Source organism: Hoplias malabaricus, chromosome 4 (genome assembly GCF_029633855.1).
Source record: "Hoplias malabaricus isolate fHopMal1 chromosome 4, fHopMal1.hap1, whole genome shotgun sequence".
Lineage (NCBI taxonomy): Eukaryota > Metazoa > Chordata > Actinopteri > Characiformes > Erythrinidae > Hoplias > Hoplias malabaricus.
The window spans coordinates 60,789,441-60,811,194 of record NC_089803.1 but is presented as its reverse complement, the minus strand read 5'-3'; the positions used below and the strand labels follow the sequence as shown (position 1 = coordinate 60,811,194).

At 37.6% G+C, this 21,754-nt stretch overlaps 1 protein-coding gene across 1 annotated transcript; it reads right to left on the bottom strand.

Annotated features, from left to right (window-relative positions):
• Positions 1–1,601: 1,601 nt before the first annotated feature.
• On the bottom strand, positions 1,602–20,140 carry st8sia1 (ST8 alpha-N-acetyl-neuraminide alpha-2,8-sialyltransferase 1). Its single transcript, XM_066669836.1, has 5 exons — positions 19,430–20,140; positions 17,227–17,371; positions 9,893–10,002; positions 8,529–8,621; positions 1,602–6,683 (listed from the first exon to the last, which is right to left on the bottom strand). The coding sequence occupies exons 1-5, from the start codon at positions 19,603–19,605 to the stop codon at positions 6,203–6,205; spliced, it is 1,005 nt and encodes a 334-aa protein (XP_066525933.1). The 5' UTR covers positions 19,606–20,140; the 3' UTR covers positions 1,602–6,202.
• Positions 20,141–21,754: the final 1,614 nt, after the last annotated feature.

The following is a 21,754-nucleotide window of genomic DNA, read 5'->3' as shown; positions in this document are numbered from 1 at the left end:
CACTGTTCTCTTTTGATGTTTCAGAGGTTCGGCTCAGCCTCCACCCACACAAGTAGACACACGAACAAAGAAGTGCTTTGAAAATACAGCAGCCCTCCAGAGCTGTGCTTTTGCAGAATTGAAGCATTATTAGGCATTATTCCAGAGCATTATCTCAGTCTGTGAGGGTGGCTTCCTTGTGAATTTAAAAAAATACTACGGTCTATGGTCAGTACTTAGTCTCTTTGACCATGACAAATAAAGAAAAATATCTTTCATATATTTTATGACCAAATGCCTTTGTACACTCCTGATTGAATTCAGGTAATTTATTTTGTGATCCAAACGTATATTTTTTCACTGCTGAAAGACCTGTGTCATGGCAGAGAAGTCCTGAAATCTAGTGTAACATTCTGTTATTGTGACGCCCTTGTCCTCTTGTCTGTTTTCCCCGCCATGTGCTCACTTGGCACATGGCTCTGTTTGTTATTGTCCATGTCTTGTCTTGTCTCGTCTCGTTTTGTCTATTTCTCATGCCCTCCAAGTCAGTCTTTGTATCTCTCTTGTCTGTTTGTGTGTGTTCAAGTTTAGTCTGCTTTAGCTCTTCCATCTTTAGTTCTCTGTCTAGTTTCAGTCTGTTTTAAGCTTTCTCTGTTTAGATTTCTGTTCAGCTGTATCTGTCTAGGTTTGTCAGTCCAGTTCCCTTTCTCTGTCTAAGCCCCTCTGTCCAGGTCATCCTGTCCAAGACTCTCTGTGTCAGTCTTTCTTTAAGTATTCTGTCTGTTATGCTAGTCTCTGTTTGGTTATCTTGTGTTTCAGTAAAGTCACCGTGTTAGCAAGTGCGTCCGCCTCCATCAGTTCGCCCCGAGAGCCTGACAGTTATTTGATTGAGTTGGTTAGAATTCTTGAGCATTCTAAAAAGATTTTAGCTTTTAAAAAGATTTTCAGCTTTTAACATCACATAACCACCACCTGATTTTACAGTAACTATAATCTTGATTCTATTCACTCCAAGCCACCTCCAGTGTTTGGTCTAATCCAAATATAGAAATCCCATTCTGACTTCCAGTGATGATAATGAAATAGCAAGAGCAAAGGATTTCCTCTGGCTTTTCCAAATTTTGTGTTGGTGATTTGGAAACCTGTTAGTCACATGACACAAACATCTTCAATAGTTCAATGTTCCATAGGTGATTACAGGTGATAGCTCTGGGACTGGACTGGACGCATTTGATAAACATCACAGGAGCAGAGATGAGAAAGAGATAAGACAGAGGGACAAAGGGACTCACATTAGATGTATGAAGCTGAAGATTAGATGGATAATAGGACAGTTATGGACAAAAATTAGACAGAGAGAGGATATTGGAAAAACACAGGGAAAGGAGATGGACAGAACTTTTTTTGAGATATCAGCTGGCCCATTTTGGAAATTACTCTGAACTGTGGAGTAAATGGAGAATTCACAGTAACCAGGCATCACAAGTTGTTGTGAATAGACTTGGTTCAAAAGCTTTGCTTCCAACAAAAAAAAAAAAAAATAAAAAAAATAAAAAAATAAATAAATAAATAATAAAACACACAGAAGCAGAAAGTTAAAACTGGGCTTTTTATTACTCAATAATAACATTTCCCTTTTAAATGTACCGGCTGCTTGGTTGTTGTTGTTGTTTTTTTATTATTTTAATTTTTTAAATTTATTATATTGGCATAACCCAGGTGGCATAAGAATGACATTCAAATCAAGCTGTTCATACCGTTTCCATATTTTCAGGTGGACATGCTAAAAAAAATAATGAAATAAATAATAAAAAGATTGAAACAATAAGCAGCTCTTGCCTCTGGAAATGAGTTTCATCTGTTTTTCAATCGCTGATGTTTCTTAGCAAAGCATATTTCAGCACACCTGTTTACAGTGAACATAACCAAACATGGCATATAACAGCAGTGATGACACAGCCTTCCCAGTACTAAGGACAGAAGCCCACTTCAGTTAAACACAGGATAGTAAAAAAGGAGGTTTATTTATCTTAACCTAAAAGAGGTCCTAACACCTGGGCTTGTATAAATACACCTTTCATATTTCATAGACGGGGTTATTTGTCAGAAAGCAGTTGAGGTAAGCGCTGCTACACATTTGGTATATAGCATGACATGGTTCAGACATTGGGAAGGGGGCAAAAACCTGCCAATCAAATAATTCCCACTCAAATTTTGCTCACTAAACCAAATACCACAAACCAGAGTCATGCATGCCGCAATACAAGCTACGGTCACACTCATTCACATTTACAATACTGAGTAGGAACTAAAAAAAAATGTGCAAATAACACAACTTCATGTAACCCTCAAAATCTTCCTAAAATCCGCATAAAATACAAGACATGCCTTCTGCCAGCAACCCTTGGTCCTTCTGCAACCAGCATGATAAAAGACTCCAAAACTTTACTAAGTCACTATCATGTTCCCAATAAAAATACAAGTTATTTAATATCAAGGTTTCCCTTAAAATGACAGTCATTACATACTGTCATTTCTCAAAAAGAAAATCAAACAAACAAAAAAACCCTCCAACAAAAACATTTTCTTTAGCCTTGTAAATTATTTTTCTCTTTCAGATTAAAAAGGCACTCAACCTCTGAAGGAATGTGAGCTGATGATATACAGACACTGGAAATGCATTTCAGAAACCTGGCTCAAATAAACATTTCACTTTACAATTTAACACTCTGGCTTTTGTGTTGGTTCAGCTCCAAAATATGATATGGCTCTTTGCTGTTTCCTTCACTTCAAATGTGTGCCTATCTGATCTCATCTGATCTAAAAGCCTCTTCTAAAGCCACCCCAACATAGCTGCCAAACCTGGGGTATATAGATGTTTCCAAGGCTATGACTGAGTTACATACAACTAAAACTAGCACCTGCAGTTCTGGTCAACACTGATGGCGCCCTTGCTTTCTGGAATACAATACACAATATTTTTGTCAAATATATTGATATACAGCATGCGTCTAAACAATACCTTTTAAAAAGGAAATGTGTGGTATTATATAAAAACCTAAAAAATGGTGAAATAATTATTGTCACCCTTTAACAAACTAAATTTTAACTGTCTGTGAATTGATATTCACCAACAAGAAAATTGCCAGTAGTCATGACTTGAATTAACCAATGAATGATGTTCATAGTGAAAAAAAAATCTCCGTCCCTGTTGACAACATGAGACTCTGTGGTAAACAGTAACAATGATAACCCTCTGTGTTACAATGTTAGGAAGATTCCTTCTCATGGATCTTTCAGGGACCTTCCTGGATGAGATACTTACTGAAACACTGAACAAAATACTTGTTCAACAGATTAAAATAATACTTATTCATCCTCATCTCGATCTGTCACATTTGTATCACATGCCTGACAAGCACTCACTTTCAATGACCATTGATCTTGTCTAAGTACAGAAAACCTTTTGACACAAAAGGCAAAGGGTACTGGCTTCAATATTAATGTTGTTTTTGTTTGTATATTTACCCAATTATTAACCACAGCCAACAGTACTTGGTAGCTAGATTGGAATGTGCATCCAACACAGCACATGTTGGTCACATGAATGTCTGTTTTGAACTGCTGGTAAAATCACTGGAGATACATGACATACACTGCACAGGAAAACAGATTTCAGAATGACATCACTGTTTATACACCCAGAGGAGGAAACCCACCCTACTTTAAGTCCTTTAAGTTGTGTTTATATGTATACAATCTCCATATTAAACATAAAAATGCAAAAAAATGCAAAATATTCAGTGGAATATTACACAGATGTGAGTAGGCTGGCCCTGTGTAGTTGCTGAGATTGTTTACAGGAGAGTTATAAGGATGATTAGGGGAGTGTTTTCAGGGGAAGATTGTGACAGGTTTGCATATGGTAATTTGCAAGAGGATCAGCTTTCTGGTTTCCCTTGTTTCTGCTAATTCTCTCCATTCCTTCTGCCTCTTTCCTCGACTCGGCTCCTGTCTTCTGAGGAAGGACCGAAGCAGAAGCAACAGTTTCTGGACGAAGCCCCAGTAAAAGTAGCCAAGTATGCCTTGGATGGATGAATGTGGCGTTGGTAAAAATCAAACTTAATATCCTTGCAATACTTAAACCCTATTAAGCAGAGTTCGAGGCAAGAATGTTACTCTTAATTTGAACACATCCACTAGAGGTTTCCTTTACAAAAAAAAATAAAATAAATAAAATGTACAAACAAAAGTTGTCTACCCAAAAGTTGTAGAGAGTCATGGTAGTTACTCTAGTAGTAGACTACTTCAGTGGCCTTCACATTCAGAGGATTCATAATGCTGACCAAAACACTGAACTATTTAATGCTGAATATGTACAAAAATGTTAGTCCATGACCAGGTATCCAGCACCCAAAGCAGCCAAGAGCAGCACTACTGCCCCTAGAGGGTTCCTACAACACAGAAACATCTGTTCCTGCATCTTGCACAGAGCACAAATCACGCAAACTGTAGCAACAAGGCTGCACTTCACAAGTGGTCACTTTAAAGGCTGTCAGGACTTCCACTGGCAACAGAAAATAAAAGATATCATTTATCCGCCTCTGATGGAATGTGAAGCTTTGTCCTAGGCTACCTTCCTTTTGACCATATTAGCTGGAGGTCCTCAGTAAAACTCAGCATTAGAAACTCCAAGGCCACAGCTTGTAAAATATTCATGGTGTAAAAAATGAAAAAAAAGTGATATTTTGGTTGTCTGAGTGTGGACTAAAGGAGATGCCAAAAGCACAGTTTGCCAATAACAGATCCCTTCATGGTCTACAAAAAATATAATTATTAAAAACACACAAGGTTCTTTCTTCTGAAGCAGTGCACAAACACATGAAAAGCACATCAGCCTAAGAGTTGTATTGTGATGAGAGATCCTAGTTCAAACATCAATACCTTTGCAGTACATTCAGTTCACTTAATTTCAAAAGGTTCATGGGTCTCTTTTTTGGTCTTTACATAGGCTCTGAAATAAAAAATATTGTCAAGTCTTGTCCTTGTACTTCTGTCCTTGCCTGAAATTATTCATGCTCATGAAAAAAAACAAACAATAAATGCACAGAACCGTGTAGAAATGTACACAGCAGAGGTTCTATTTTGCCCTTTTTTAGCCCTGAAGAATACATCCCACCCAACCCCCTGATTTTCTCCAACTGCTGCCTTGGCAGAGAGCCTGTTTTTTTCCAAATTCAGAGTCCATTTGAGATGTCTTTAAATACCCACCCATGCACGCCCCTTGCTTTTGTTCATGCTTTTGAACCACACAAAAAAGCGCACAGAGGGTCCTGGAGCCCAGATGCCATACAAATGGCTCTAGCATTCAAACTTCAAGCCTGGGGATTCTGACCAGCCCCCACACTACTCCCCACCCATCACCTCAACCACTGCTTTGTGAATAATGGCTGTCCATGCAGATCTAAATGACAATCCCTTGGCAACAGTGGAGGAAATGTGTGTATTGTGTGTTAGTGAGTGAGTGTGTGTTGGGAGGTGGTATCCATTGGCATCTTCATCAACAGAGATCAAGTAGAGACTTTATTCTCATGCTAATTGTGACGGTGGTGTTGGTGATGGAGTGACTAGCACAAAAAAAAAATACAAAATGGTTGCCCAGGGCAACCTATCCTCTTCCTATTGGCCTCACACACATGGCTTGTTGGAGAATCTGTACTGCTGGTGGGGGGTGCAGAGCCACAAAGACAGCAACTACATGACAGTTGCTCAGGGCAACCAATTCTGCTTCTTCTGGTCTTTTTTCTTCTTTCTAGACAAGACAACTGCAGTAATATTTCAGATTAATTCTCATTCTTTATTCATCTGAAAAATTTACAGTGGTGTTAGTGTAGGAACAAAACGTCATCCCCTCAATTTGGCCTTTACATACAAGTTAATCTGTATGTAAAAGCCAAATTGAGGCAATGACCCTTTTTCCTACATTAACACCACTGTATATTTTTCAGATGAATAAGAATGAGAATTAATGGCGGAGAGCCGCTAGCAGAAACTCCACAAAAGTGTTGCCCAGGGCAACCAATCCTATACCTCCTACTGGTTCTTTCATTGCATGCATGCTAATAAAAAAAAAATAGGTGATGTTTTCGATGAATCCGTCTAAACAAGTAAATAAATAAAAATGTAAGATGGCCATCCTAGGCCACCACTCATCCTTCATCTTCTATTGCTTCTTCTCCTGCTGTTGGCAGCTGCCTATGCGCATGCGCAATGTGCCACTCTTGTGTAGATGCCAGAGCTGTAGAAACTCCTCAGGCATGGCGTGGAAGCCTGATGAGGGCAGGATGTTGTCATAGTAATGGTGGCTGACCGGCCGCTCGTCCAGTCCCACAGAAAAGGGCCAGAACCCATAGGCTGTTACCTCATCACACAGGGCAAGAGCCAGGCTGACCAGGAAGAGGCCAGTGGACAGTCGTTTACCATGGACACCACGGCTCTTCCAGAAACGACCCACATTCTTTAGGAAGTCTGGGTTGGCGAAAAGCACTGTCTGTTCAGATGAGGAGTCGGCCAGGGAATGGTAGGCCCGCAGTGAGGGGTCAGTCCCCGGCTTCATGGAGAACGCTGGCATGTAGATGTAGCTGGAGCCATAAACCTTCATACTCTCCACAAAGGCCTTCCGGGACCACAGGAGGTTCTGAAAGCTGAAACACAACAAAAATGGTTGTTTCATTTAAAACTGGTTAGCTTTTATTGAGTTCAGTTTTGTTTGCTGGAAAGTTTTGATCTGTGATTCAGCTGTAGTGAATTAGTTATTGAGCCAAAATGTTTCATGACAGTTAATATTGTAAGTGAAAATTTGAACAATCCAGGGCTTGCTGATTTACTAAATGATAGTATGTTACTTCTAGTATGTGATTTTAGTGTGCATTTTATTTTAAGAGATTAATTTATTTAGAAAATTTATTAAAAATAATAAAATGAGTCCACATTTTTTGCAGTCTATTTTGTAATATTTCAGCAAATTTTCTGTTACGCAAGAACTTAATACTTATCAAAATCCACTTGACCTATTTCCATGTTGATTTTGCTGTGCTACAAGACTGACACAACTGAGACAAAGATCATGCTGTAAATAGAAAAACCACAGCTGAGTGATTTCCTTTTTGAAGAGGTATCTGGCAACACACACAATAAAGATATCTTTACCTGCTGTTTCTTGGGACTACTGTTTTTGTTGTTTGAAGTTCATTGTGGTTATAAAATAAAAAAGAGAATTTTTCTCATCGTCTGTTTATTTGGCACATCTGACAATAACATTCTCTATGCATATAATCAGTGATCTGGAGTAACCAAAAGCATGTAAAGGCATTATGTATTTAGAACACTAAACATTAACTGTATTCTGATACAGTTACAATGTAAATAGACAGTATTCAGAATACAGTTACATTGGTGAAATTAATTAATTACATGAAGGGATATAGCTATTTAAAATGTTTACTCATAATCAAATTAAATCCTCTTCTAAAAAAACCCCTTCTAAAGAAGTGTCTTTTTAGTCTGGCTAAAGTTGCCATTAAAAAAACACCAATTCATGTTGTTGTTAGTCACTGAGTGTGCAAAAGCAATGGTATAGTCATTTTGTATCATTTACAATGACAAACAATACATCCTTTACTGCAATGCATACATTCTAATTGCAGGTCCAAACACTCATATGCACCGCCTTAAATCATGTAGCAGTTTATATTCCAGCCCTTCAATTCACCTTAAATGTTGCTGTAATTATGTTTGAATGTTGAAGAATTTCTGAGCAATTTCTTTTGCTTCTTTCCAAATTTCATATACCATTTTTAATACTGTGGGGAAACTGCCCCACCTATGAACTCTGGAAAGCTCATTAGAATACAACAGCTGCATTAATACCATAATACCATATTTTCTCTTTTTAAATGGAAAGTTGATGATCACACCCGCTAACAGATGGTCTGGGAGTGATTGGGCTCAGACACACTTTTCAGTTTGTATTGTGTACCAATTACTTTACTGTTATTAATATAGGGTACAATGTATATCACTACAAGAAATATTAACAAGTAGCATTGTCATTGGCATTTATGCATATGTGGTTACAATAGATTGCTACTATAAATTTGGTTATATGTCACAACCAACAAAGAAATGTATAATGGGAATACTATTCTAATAATTTACTGTAAATTATTTAATACAAAAAATTAAACTACATTGTAATAAGGCAGTTATGAGATTGAAGATTGAATGTCTGCACCCACACTTCCTCTTTTGGTGCTGCACAAAATGTTATTAGTTTATGGAGCAATACAAAGGAGGGTTAATCAACAGTATTTTGCCACCAAAAAAATGTGTTAATGGGTTAACTAGATTAACTGAGCCTTGGCTTAGTGAATGCAGGTTTATTGTGTTTCTTGACTTTGCGGAAAGTGATTACTGCTGCTTACTTGGTGTGGAAGCTGAGTGTGGAAGCTGTTAATTTATGGACAGAATCACAATCAAATCAGTCATACCTCTTTTCTATAATACTGGGATTGGCCGTCACCAGCTGTGTTTTTGTACCCACGTCATCAGTGTATTCTTTGGACAGTGGAGGCAAGTTACATCTTGAACGAAAAAGAAAAAAGAAAGAAACATGCATGTTTAAGAAATACTCCACCTATCCACCAAGGAACAATAAAAACAAACAAGGTAATTCAAGGATGCATTTTCTTGCTCTTTGAAAAGAACACAAAATCCAAAAATACTCTCAGCTGACTGAAAAGCAGTCATATAACTTCTGAGCTTTTAAGGGATGTGGGTTTAAAACCACTGTCCACTCATTTTCATACTTTTATACTAACCATGATCTTTATGTCGAATGTGCTCTAAAATTGCACAGAGTGAATGACCCAGACTATTGTCTTGAGAGATCTTTCTTCTTTTGGATTTGAGTTGGACAAGTTTTGCTTATTTAACTTGAATGGTCTGCCATTCAACAAATTAGAGTTTTGCAACACACACTGTTCATTCTCCACTTACTATACAGGAATACTGTTTAGTTTTATAACTACAGACTATAGTCAATTATTTGCCCTGTATACATTATTTTCCCCTTTTCACCCTGTTCTCCAATGGTCAGGATCCCAGCAGGACCACCACAGAGATGGTATAATTTGTGTAATAGATCATTGTTAGTGTTGCAGTGACATTGAAGTGGTGGTGGTGGTGCGTTAGTGTGTGTTGTGCTGGTACGAGGGAATCAGACATCAGAGCTGCCATAGTTTAGTCTGTAATTATAAAACTACAAATTGCTCAGAGAATGGACAGTGAGTGTAAAAACAGTGAGGTGGTCATAATGTTATGGTTGATTGGTTTATGCTGCAAATAACCTTAGTAAATGCCTACTCTGTGGCATGAGATTAACATACATTTTAATATAATTACAAATGAGTAGAGAGTCTTTACTCATGAGTAAATGAGTCTTTAAAGCAACTTGCCAGGCACCGTTAAGGTCACATATCATAGATAGCTGACCAACCAGAATAAAGGATGCCTTTTCCTCTCAACCACAATGGAAGAAATTCAACTGATATTGTATTTAATACGGTCTCCTGTTTAACATTTCAATAACTTGAATTACACCACTTAGTAAGCTTCTTTTAAGCATGGGAATGACCTCTTGATCTCCGAAGTGGACATAAATAGAAATTATATGTTGCATAAAGGGTGCATTAACTTATTTTTACTTTTACTAGAAAATCCACAAATGTGTGTAAATTGACCAGGGGTTTCCAAACATTTACGTACCACAACCAGTCAATACCTCACTTCCATAAGACAAATGCAGCTCACTGAATGGTTCTGGATGGTCAGCCAAGCAGAATGCTGGTGTTACCTCATGACAAAGTCAGCCTTGTCAATGTCTCTGCCACAGCGGCTGTTCTTCAAGACACCTCCGTTTCCCACCACAGAGCACTTCCTCAGAGGCTGTTGCAGAGGAGTATCCTGGCAACAGACCAGTAAACTCTACATACAATTGTTTCAAACACACATACATATACTCAAACACACTCAAAAAGGTGCATTCAATTTACTTGATTCTAATATGTTCATTTGTACATGGTTTATAAATGAGTAGATTGTGGTAATGGTATATTAGGTTTATTCGTGATGTACACATCTGATGTCATGTCACCTCGCTGTGTCACTTGTTGCAATTTTTAACATGTATTAATGCCTCTACCAAGTGTAAGACCACAGTCTGTGGAAAGACTCAAGGATAAAAACTAAAAAAGGCTCTTACTATGTTGAGTGAGCTTTCAGAGAAGAGAGGAAGTAGTGATACTGTGGAAGTCACTCATATTATTGACATGTATTATGAATGTTGTACTGAATTATGACTACTTTCAGCTAATATATTAGCGTTAACATATGACCCATGAATGCCTGGTGTTCTATTAAACTAAACCTACATATGAGTACAAATAAAGCTATGTCTTCCTTTATTCACTCTCAGTTCTTTTACCCTCTTGCAGGACAGACATACACTCACTATTAGGATTTATTAAAAATACACATTTTCAAAATTGGTTTAACAGGTAAAAATGAGATATTTTCTGCTCAAGTCCAGCTATCTGCAAGCTACAAATTAGTATTTTATGATTTATGTACTTATGACTGCCAAAATTCAAACAGTAGAGACTGATGCTTTTTACCAACTGTCTGGTCTTCATCCCGTCCTCTGCTTTATACAAAAGGTCTATACTTATTTATTTCATATTCACTTGAAAACACCATTAGGTACAAGTTTAAAATTTTGCATGAGCCATTTACTGATGAGATTGGATATAAGAGCATATGAATGAATGTTCCCTAAAAAAAATGAAAATGGTAAACAATGAAAAGCATGGACACAGAATGAATGGAAACATTTGATAGCTGTATGTATATGTATGAATACAAACATCATGTAACAAACTTGAATGGAAAAAATGACCAAAATCTGCATAAGCCACGTTTTGCCCCTTCTTGAGCTGTTTTAATAATTGCCTGTGGTTATTTTCTGTGTTTCCCAAACAGTAGGACAATATATCTGTTTATTGAAATTAATTATCCATCCTTAATCTGATTTCTTTGTCTGCACATGCGTGCAAACCTAACAGGACAGAGTGTAGAGCCATCTCCCACACATATTTTGAAGTTCTTTCACTCCTCTTTGTCTGAAAAATCATTAAGTACCATTTACTCCCACCAGTCTGTACCACAAACATAGCTCCAGCATCTGTCAGTAATGGAGGGCCTGTAAAAGAGGAACACATGCTGCGTCCAAGAACAGAAGGTTGTTTAAAAAAGCTTGTCGCCATCTGAGCAGCAGTATAGAGAAAGCTGTGAGAAGGGCAGCACAGCGTAATATTAGAAGTCAAGAAAAAGAAAAAAAATATATCCATATTTGTAGGTCTAGTGGGTCCATGTTTATAAAAAAGCAGCAGCAGAATGTTAATGTCACATCTATCTTTTGCAAAGCAGAAAGCTGATTATTTCCTGATTCATGTAAACTCAAGTTTTCCCTATTATCTGATTAAAAGTGTGCGCAAATGCAAATCTGTTCATCAGTTCCTGATTCTGTAAAATGTTTGAGAATGGCGGGTCTCTGTCTCGCTTTCACACAAACACACACACACAAATTCAATATATCACAACAGAAACAATTCAGCTCATTTTTCTGATAAGATCCCATCCCCCTGCACTGACACACTGCCACCCCCACCTCTCACACACACACTATCCTTCTTTCTTGAAGCTTCATTTTCAGCGCAATGAAAGAAGCTGACTGACCTCAGAGAAGAGTAAGCTTCTGTTCACAGTCTTGGAAGCTCCATTAATGAATGCATTTATCCGACTCGATTAAAGGATGTGTCTCATTCCCTCATAAATAACCGATAGGGCATCAGTACATTAAATCAGCCTTAAACTGTACATGCAGCTGCAATTTACACTCTATTTTATTTACAAATTTAATGAATATGAAGTATTGTTCATACATTTATCAGGGTCTAGAAACAAAAACATACACATATTTAATAGAAGATAATGCACAAATTGGAGTATTTGCTGCGCTCACTCACAAAGAAAATGACGGATAGAGGCCAGAGAAAACACGGGGTTGAGAGTGGGGGTGGGGCTGAGACATGAGAGAAAGAGACTGGCAAGCTCTCGCCTTCTCCTCTATTCACTCATTCTTACACACTGAATGAGACTAGGTCCAATGTTATGACAATAGCAAATGTAATTATTGAATTAAAGACACTATGACAACATTTCCCCCTAACATTTGCTGCAGTGTGCTAAAACAAAAACCTGATACAATACTAAATGAAACACAACTATATTTATAATTAAATATGCAATTTTTAAAAAATGTATTGTTTATATGGGTTGTATTGTGTATTTTAAATGTATTGTAAAAATGCGCTTATTTTCAGCATATCATCTGACAAAAGATGTAATGGAGGTGAGGTCTAGGTTTAATCTAGTCTATATAAGGGGAAGTCACAAGTATATCACACATGAATATACTCGAAACTTCACATTTATTTTTTACAAAAAAGGCAAATTCCAGTAAAATTGTGATTTATATAAAGATTCAGGTTTTTTTTTATTTTAATTTTAATTTTTTTTTTTAATTAGTACAACATCACCATAATAAGCTTATGGGTCTTTCTTGTCTCGTTTTCAAATATTTGCACACAACATGACAGAATTGGACACCTAATGTTCAAACTTTAAATACAGTGTTAAGCAGCTACTTCTGGAACATCAGCAGCTGAAAAACTATAATGAAACAACTAAGCAGTTGGGACCAAAGGCCATGTATTTTGATTTTTTATGTTTATCATTTCAATGTCATGACCTCACAGTATTAAAAACGTACTGCAGCAGGTCTGTGGTTAACTTTGTTTTTTTTAGTCTACCAGTGACTTTTTTGTGACTTGTAAATAGTATATATCCAAGAATATACTAATTTGACACTGAAGCAAAATATGTAGTGGTTTCCAGGAAAAACTGAACAGTGAACTACAGTGGATGCCATAATGTCTCATCTTTGCAGGTAAAACTGACACATGGAAAGTAATGCCGTTACTGTAATGCCATGAACTGTTTTGACCGTTGTTATGCTATGATTGACAATATGTTCCTCTTGGATAGAAAACACATGTTATTGTTGTAAAAGAATTCTGTGATTTTGAGGTGAGCTTGCCATGTTTGGATAGAGTTAGTGTATGTCAGGAAAATATTGTGTGCATTTTGAAATGTAGAGTTGGTATTTAATTAACAAGAGTGGTTTTGAGCAGAAAATAACTTGTGTGATGTAATTGTGTTAAAAATGTAGAAAAAGTGTCTTAGGTGTTAAACACTTGTTAGCAATTGTAAAAAAATGTAAATGTTATGAAACTTATTTAAAATTTAGCAACTGTTAAACTACATTAATTGCATTGCCTTTCAAAAATAAATAGAACTGTGATATACACATGAAAATGCTGATATTTAATGTAATATATACACACACACAATTCCACGTTTGTGACTGAAAAGATAATGTGGCTTTCAATTTTGGGATTAAAAGTCTCTCTTCATATAAAGAGACAGGAGCATGGTCTGGTATGAGTTAAAATAACTGTCTGGCAGCATTAGCAAACTAGCAAATTGGACAAACATTTCTGACATTAAAAGCCATTTAATCTGTTATATATATTATATATTATTATATTATATTATATATTTTATTATATATATATATATATATATATATATATATATATATAATAAAAAATACCCTATGTACCTGTTTATGAATTCTTCAGGTTTTCACATAACTTTTAAAGCAGTTGGTGATTTTAAATGGTAGAAAAATGACTGGACATTGATGATATACTGTGCTTGTGACTGCACTTAATTTGTGTTTTTCTGTGCTCATTATTAACAAGTGAAAAAGAGAGTGAGAGAGAGTGACAGAGAGAGACAGAGACAATGAGCATGAGAGAGAGAGAACAGGAGCTGTGGGAACAGCAAGTGTTAGACATGGGCATGATGCCCAGTACAGGGCGAGCAGGACACCTGTGGTGTCCTTTTCCTCATCGTATATCTGGCAGGCTGAGTGCTGCTCTGTCCTCTAGAGAACACAAAGCACAGTCTGGAGAGTGGGAGTTGAGAAACAGACATCTCTCCTCTTCTCCATCTTTCTCTCTCCAAATCCCTTGCCTTTTTGTCTATAAATTCATACCGTAACCTCTTCATGAGTTTAATTGCTACACTAAGACAACTAATTAACACAAAACTGTACTCATTCATTTTATTAAACCAGTAAAAATTCTAATTCATATATCCCCCTTTCAAACATGCAATGGTAATCCATAAATATTCTGGAGTTTACCCGGAGGAGCTGTATGCGTTAACTCTGCAACATTCGTCATGGACTTTACCCAAACTTTATCCTAGTAACGCCCTAGTAACAACTCAGCCAGCACATTTGAAAATGTAGGGGGGAATGTTCCGGAATTTCTTCTGCATGCACTGCACAGGCACTGCTCCACACCTAAAGCATGTGAGCAACATGTTTGGAAGACTATTCTGGATCATTTTTGAATTGATACTCCAGAGTTTCTCTAGAAATAATCTGAAGTTCATGAGTGAAAGAAGCTATGAAAATCATTATGCCGTGTAAATGCCTCATAAGTGTCTATAATCGCATGTGTGTTCAAAATAGCAACATCACAGGACAACAAAAAAAATATCTTAATCTTAACCTCTATTGGTAAATACATCATGAAATCACAATGTAAGGAGCTCCTGGCATTCTTATATTAATTTTTAAAAACTGAAAAATGGCTAAACAAATGGACATAGAAAGTTTATGAGAGTATGTATATTTTGCTCTTGTTTCTTTATCTTTATAAAGTCCCTAATTCAACCCCCCATCCATTTTGACTAATATCCATCAATACATTAACATTAACTATTAAATAATATACTTAAGTTTGTAAACACCCCTTATACTTATGAATTCAGCCTACTGTCCAATAGAATGCAGTGCTAGTTCACATGAGTTTAAGTAGATGATGCTCAGTGCCAAGCTTCAGCTAGACGGGCAAACTGAATATCAAGCATTTTATGAAATAGCATGCTAAATATTTAATGATACACGCAACAATTCAAAAGGCTATAAATATATGGCTTGACTACACTCTTACACCTAATCATCCCAATGGCCAGTGCATCGATCTGTGAAATGGTTGGGTGATAAAGCCGAATGATGTTGAAAGCTAAACAGCATCATCTTTGCTCTTTGGCTTTTTGTCTCAAACATTTAAATGCATTGTTAGTCTGAAAACATTTCTTTCCCTGAACATTTAGCAGAAGGTGGGCTGCTCAATTCTTTCTAACTGCAGTTCACTCCTCTTTTAGAAACATAATCTGACATGGAGCAGGTTTAACAGCACCGAGCCAGTTTATTACTCTGAAGGAAAATCATTGCTGTTTTACACTTGCATATCTATCCTTTGTATATATGTAATGCATATGATTTACCTCTAAAAAGAAAATGTATGTTTGATATTATTATTACTGTATATGTCAAGCTGGCACCTCTTCCAACAGATGTTTTTCTCCACTGAGTATTTTTAAATGATCAGACAGTCTTTAAACTGACACCATAGTGACCTGAATGATTTTTCATCTAATGCGAGATGAAAAAAAAAACATGGTTTGAGGAATTTATTACCACTAAGAGACGTAATAGGGGATTGGCTGCTTGTCCTAAATATTCCAGGGTTTCTCCCAAGTTCTGGAAATAATTATAAGAGGCTCCTGCTCTGGCTCAGTGAACTGACCAAAAATAACAGAAATAATTACTAGTGAAGAATTGAATCTATTTCCCCACCACAGGTTTTATTCACTGCCCCTGTACTTGATGTGCTGTAACAATGGGCTGATATGCTTTAACACACAGCATAATAAAGCCGTAAATACTGTAATGAAATTAGAAGTGCAAGTGGAAACAAAATCAAAATGTTGTTCATTGAAAAACAGTGCACATACAAAGTTTACCCGTATGCTACTCATAAAACAACTTGAAATTTAAGTGCAATTTACACTATCAAATATGTGTTGGCATCACTTACAATAACTGAATAAATTTACTTAGGGGTGCACCCATTTTGGACATTGATTTGGACAATTATTTGTTAAAACAGATCTTGCATTCCATTGAAAAGCATGGAACCAAATGTGACTCTGTGGAGCAACAACATATGAGCCTAAGGTAATCTTGCTCATTCCCAAGCATCTGTCTGAGGGATATCAAACCTTCCATTCTCAGGTTGGGTGAAGCACCATTCAGTAATTTTAAGATAAGTTTTTGACAGGTGTTCATGATCCAGAACTCAACATGTATCGACAGTATCTGGCCTCACTAAAGTTTATGTTTGCGGAATGCCATCAAATCCTCATACAAATGTTCAAACAACTAGTGTAAAATTTACTATTTACTAGTTTAAATAGTAGCTTTTAGTCCAGTAAAAGGGAACGAACTCCATGTTAATCATGCAGGTGGGTGTCTTTGAACCTTTGGCAATATATTTTATAAACCTAAGTCCTTCTTTAACAGCAAATTACATTGACAGATGCAAAGGGTGTTAAACAATGCATATATTTTATTCATTTCATTCATTCACTGTCTGTAACTGCTTACCCAGTTAAGGGTCGTGGTGGGCCTGGAGCCTACCCAGAATCACTGGGCGCAAGACAGAAACACACCCTGGAGGGGGCGCCAGTCCTTCACAGGGCAACACACATTCACACCTACGGACACTTTTGAGTTGCCAATCCACCTACAAACATGATGTTTTGGACCGTAGGAGGAAACTGGAGCACCTGGATGTAACCCACAAGGACATGTGGAGGACACACCAAACTCCTCACAGACTTGAACCCCACAACCCCCTGCTGCACCACCGTTCCGCACATCTATCTTAGTCATTTTGTAATTTTTAACATAAAAAAAATTACCTAGGAAAAAATAAGTAATTATTCTTACATTCTCTCATGTGTACTCCACAGAGTCACAAACACAGGGGAAGCAATGTGTACAAAATTTTGTACCGAAGTCCCAAGTGGTTGCTGACTTATTGTTTTTTTGACTGCAAAACTTGTATTAATAAAAACTGACTGTACCTGTACAAACATTGGATAGGTCTCATTGTTGACAGTGTGATAGTGGTAGAACTCGCCATCGTACCACAGAACCTTTCCTATGGGAGAGTTCTCCTTGGTAATCGCAAATGTCCTCTTTGGGTCACAGCATTCGTTCAGCAGCTTCCTAAAACACAAAAAAAAGAGTCCCATATATATGTTACAGCAAAACTGAAATACTACATTTCTGAGTTGTTAAATGATCATGATACTGACAAAGTCATTTAAAGTGGAATTCAAGCTCAGAATTGTTTACAATAGTGACAAGGAACCAGACATCTGAAGTGTTTTATTGGCGAAAGCTGGTTCCTATCACCTCTGCTGAGAACAGCATTATCATGTAGGATTCTTTAGAATGGGACATAGTCATTTTGTTTATATCTCAGCAACTGAAATGAGCTGATGTTAGAATGATTTGTTAAACTTTGTTGAACTGATACTGTGATATCTTTGCATTACTGACACGCCAGAAGGTAATTTGCCAGACGTTTTACTTTTACCCAAGTGCAATTTGACAAATCAAATCATCATTGAGTGTTTCTCTGGGTGTTCAGATGGATTACTGAATAAAGTAAGTCAGTATATGCTCACACACGTTTAATCACAATTTTAAAAAGAAAATCACAAAAGCAAAAAACAGAGGCTGTCATAGAAGAATCATATTTGATTCCCAAAGGAACCATTTTATGAATGGCTCTAAAAAGAACTGTATTTGTAAATATACTCAAACAGCCTCCAAATAACGAAAAAGTACTACAGCACACAAAGGAGAATTTAAAACTTCGGCTTAATAATGATCTATTTGTTTAACTATAACACTAATATATTCTCATCAGTATGACAGAACACATAATAATACCAAATGGAGATATATCACAATAAGTAAACATTCAGTTTGAGCTTTGGGAGGTAACAGCTCTAGTCAGGTAGATGAGTATGAGAATCCATTTAACCATTTAATTCATCAACCTTGCTCAGACCAATAATAGTTAAAAAAAAAAAAATATAGACTGATAATAAAACAGTATTTCTGGACTTGAAAAGCTGCAGTAAACAGATTAGTCATGAGCTTCCTATTTTTTTTTTTGCAGTTGACTTGGTAATTCATGACATGAATGACTTCCATAAGCTCGAAGCATAGATAAACAAAGGGCAACCTCTTTTAAACAGTCTGCTAAGTGCTTCAGTGCTGCACTGTTAAGTGAGCAGAAGAATTTTTAAATCAATCTGGAATACCATTTGAAAAGAAGGCAGACTTCTGAATGTCCTGACCTTGCCCTTGTCATTACCAGATCTGTCCTGAACTAAACCCACCGCAAAGCCAAACAGATGCTGAGTTCTAAGGTTTATCTTAATCGGCTTTTATACAGCATACTGTCTGTGCCTCACCCAGTGGAAGGAGATGGAGTTGTAACAAACCAGGCCACATAAGAACAACATTCCCTCTCTCTCTTTTCTTCTCTCTAGTCTGCTTTCTACTCTCTCTCTCTCTCTCTCTCTCACTGCTAGAATAAATTAGAACAGATTATTGTGCAGGACATGGATGAGGTCACCCAAAAATATACCTCCAGGAAGAGGTAGGTCTTAGAACTCAATACTAGGATGATCAGACTGTCAAATATTTTGCAGCACAGTCAAAATGCACTTTCAGTATCATAATAAGACCTGTAAGGGTTCACCATTCATAATTTAAACTAACTCAAAGTACAAAACTGCTTTCTTGCAGAAGGCGGCAAAATATATTTTGGATTCTTTGGAAGTTAGCGTATTGAGATTTTATTCCAAATCATATTTATTGGTCTATTAATTGTGAACTGATCACACAGTGTGAGGATCAGCTGATATGAACATTCATTACTTGTCTGTAACCACTTGTCCAGTCCAGGTTAGAGTGGATCCGGAGCCTACCAGGAATCACTGGGCGCAAGGCAGGAGCACTCCCTGGAGGAGGCGCCAGTCCTTCGCTGGGCAACAAATCAGGACACAATCAGAGTTGGGACATAACAGAGAAAAATTCGAGTTACACCCTCGCATATTCATGTTTAGCAAACTGAAAAGTCTCCACCAGAGGGCGACTCGAGCAGTGAAGCAGTTTTGCCTGATAAGGACAGTGCGTGCAACCACTGACGCGGTGTGCCCTACATTATGTAAAAGCAAAATAATGACATCAAAGCTAGTACTGTACCTGTACAAGTCAATACCAGTCTGGTTCCGGCTCCAGGTTTGGCCTTGTCTCAGCACCTCTTCCACAATCTCCTTGTCGCTGGGCATCCTGTATACTGGGAAAATGTAGAGCCAGCAGAGTACGAGCACGCAGAGCGCTGCCCAAACGGACTTGCTTCTGTGGCATTTCATAGACATGTTAAACGCGTTCCAGGTCGTTCATGCATGCGCAGAGGTCTCGATCAAATGTCCCCTACCGTTACGCAAAAAGGGACTTAATTTAATTGCGTGCAGCATTCCTGCACCGTCCAGAATTGTCCAATCTTCCGTTGCACGAAGGAGGGCTTTAGCCAATGTCTCGGCCCTTCATTCGTCCATCAAATCCCTCCGTTTGATTCTGCAGCGCTGCGTACTGGCAATAGCACAAGATGACCATCGCTCATCGCTCGGACGAATGCACTGACCCCGTCTTCACAGACACAAAAGACGAATTAAGCCAAATAGCCTCAGCTCGGCTCACTGTTGTTGTGGTGCGCGATCCAAACAGCCAGCAGTGCACACTCCATCATCTGCAGACTTTCCCCAAATCTCTGCCTCGCGCTCCTCTGTCTCATAGCACCCCCTTTTACACCCACATCACGAGCGCCCACTCCACAGTTAAGAACGCAAAACACACCTCCGTCCAAATGACCCACAGCCTCCGTGTCTCTGTGAGCGCGAGACACAAAGACCCTCGTGTTTTCAAGCCCCACGAATGAACCGATACGGTTCACCACAAATATTTGACCGATTTGCTGCCCCCTGCTGGTCATTTGTTGCGCCTCCGGTCAGCTTCTTCTCTCAGTCTCCCCCCACACTCCCCGAGGAAAAACCTTCTTTGTTTGAATGAAGTTATACGCCTTATTCTCTCTCTCTCTCTCTCTCTCTCTCTCTCTCTCTCTCTCTCTCTCTCTCTCTCTCTCTCTCACACACACACACACACACACACACACACACATATACAATTACATAAATACCAAAGCCTATTATATTCAACCCAATGCACTGCTATTGTATAAGATAATCTTAATCAATATTAAAATGCTGGATCTTACAAGAACTATAGGATCGATGTTTGGAAATCCTTCTGTTAAGTAGAATATGGTAATAATAATAATAATAATAATAATAATAATAATAATAATAATAATAAGAAGAAGAAGAAGAAGAAGAATACATTTTATTAAGAACACACTTTACATGGGAACAAATCTACAAAGCTACAAAGTGCTTAACTAATTAAATTAAGAATCATAAGCTCCAGTAAAAATAAATGTTTTAAGTCCTGTTTTAAAACTCTCAATAGTCTGAGGTGCCCTGAGATTGTCAGGAAGGGCATTCCATAAGCAAGGTGCAACAGAACAGGAGTTTTATTTGGGACAGTGTAGCTTGTGTGACGCCCAAACCCAACTTTTAGAAAATCATTTTTCTTAAGGACAGTGTGGAAATGTAGCAAAGTATTTAATAATTTCTCAGGCTCAGAAACAATTTGTGAAGACCCTTGTGTGATTAAAGTGGAAGGCCTCTAATCCTGGTCACTGCCAGAGGGTGCTCCAGCTCCAAAATATTTTAGAAGTGCCCCTACATTTGCAATAAAATAGGGTATATAAGACTTACAGAGCCAGATACACTACACTTATTGTTGCACTATATACATTTATTAAATTAATTGATAATGCAATGGCTAAATAGCAGCATAAGAGACGTGAGAGAAGAGGATGAGCACACAGTTAGAGAGGGAAAGAGAGAGAGAGAGAGAGAGAGAGAGAGAGAGAAGGGGGTAAATGTAAAAAAAATACATATTCTAAGTGGAGTCAAAGCAGTTTATAGGAGAATGGATGGGTAACATAAATCAGAAGTCAGCATTTGAAGTTGTAAACATTTGGCATTGTGAAACGAAGTGGGTTTTAATTCTAGTTATGGCCCTGGTAGAGAGTAGTAGTAGTAGTAGTAGTAGTAGTGTGGATTAGCATGACCTGACAGTGTAATAGTGGTTATGGGGGATGACAGAATCTTATTTGGTGTGCCAGTCAACCTCACTTTAGTTTTTGCACCATTCTGCATACAAATATTAATTTCCTCCAGGCAGGCAGTGATCATTGGAAAAGATGATGAGGATAATGATGATGGAACAGCAAAATGGGATGAGGTGGTATCAGTTTTCATGTATAATTGTATGTCATTAGCATAGCAGTTACATTAAACTCCATAGTGATTTTTCAGATTGCCAAGGGAAATAATGTATAAGGTGATTAGAATGGGGCCAAGAACAGACTCTTGGGGGACTCCGCAGGTCACAGCCTGTGAC

What these genes read in the sequence shown, in the direction of transcription:
- st8sia1 (XM_066669836.1), bottom strand. Translation starts at nt 19,605, where the DNA reads ATGTCTATGAAATGCCACAGAAGCAAGTCCGTTTGGGCAGCGCTCTGC. An exon ending in CCTATCCAATGTTTGTACAG is followed by an intron (nt 10,003 to 17,226) that starts GTACAGTCAGTT and finishes GTCTGTTGCCAG; the next exon opens with GATACTCCTCTGCAACAGCC. An exon ending in CCCAGTATTATAGAAAAGAG is followed by an intron (nt 6,684 to 8,528) that starts GTATGACTGATT and finishes GTTGTGTTTCAG; the next exon opens with CTTTCAGAACCTCCTGTGGT.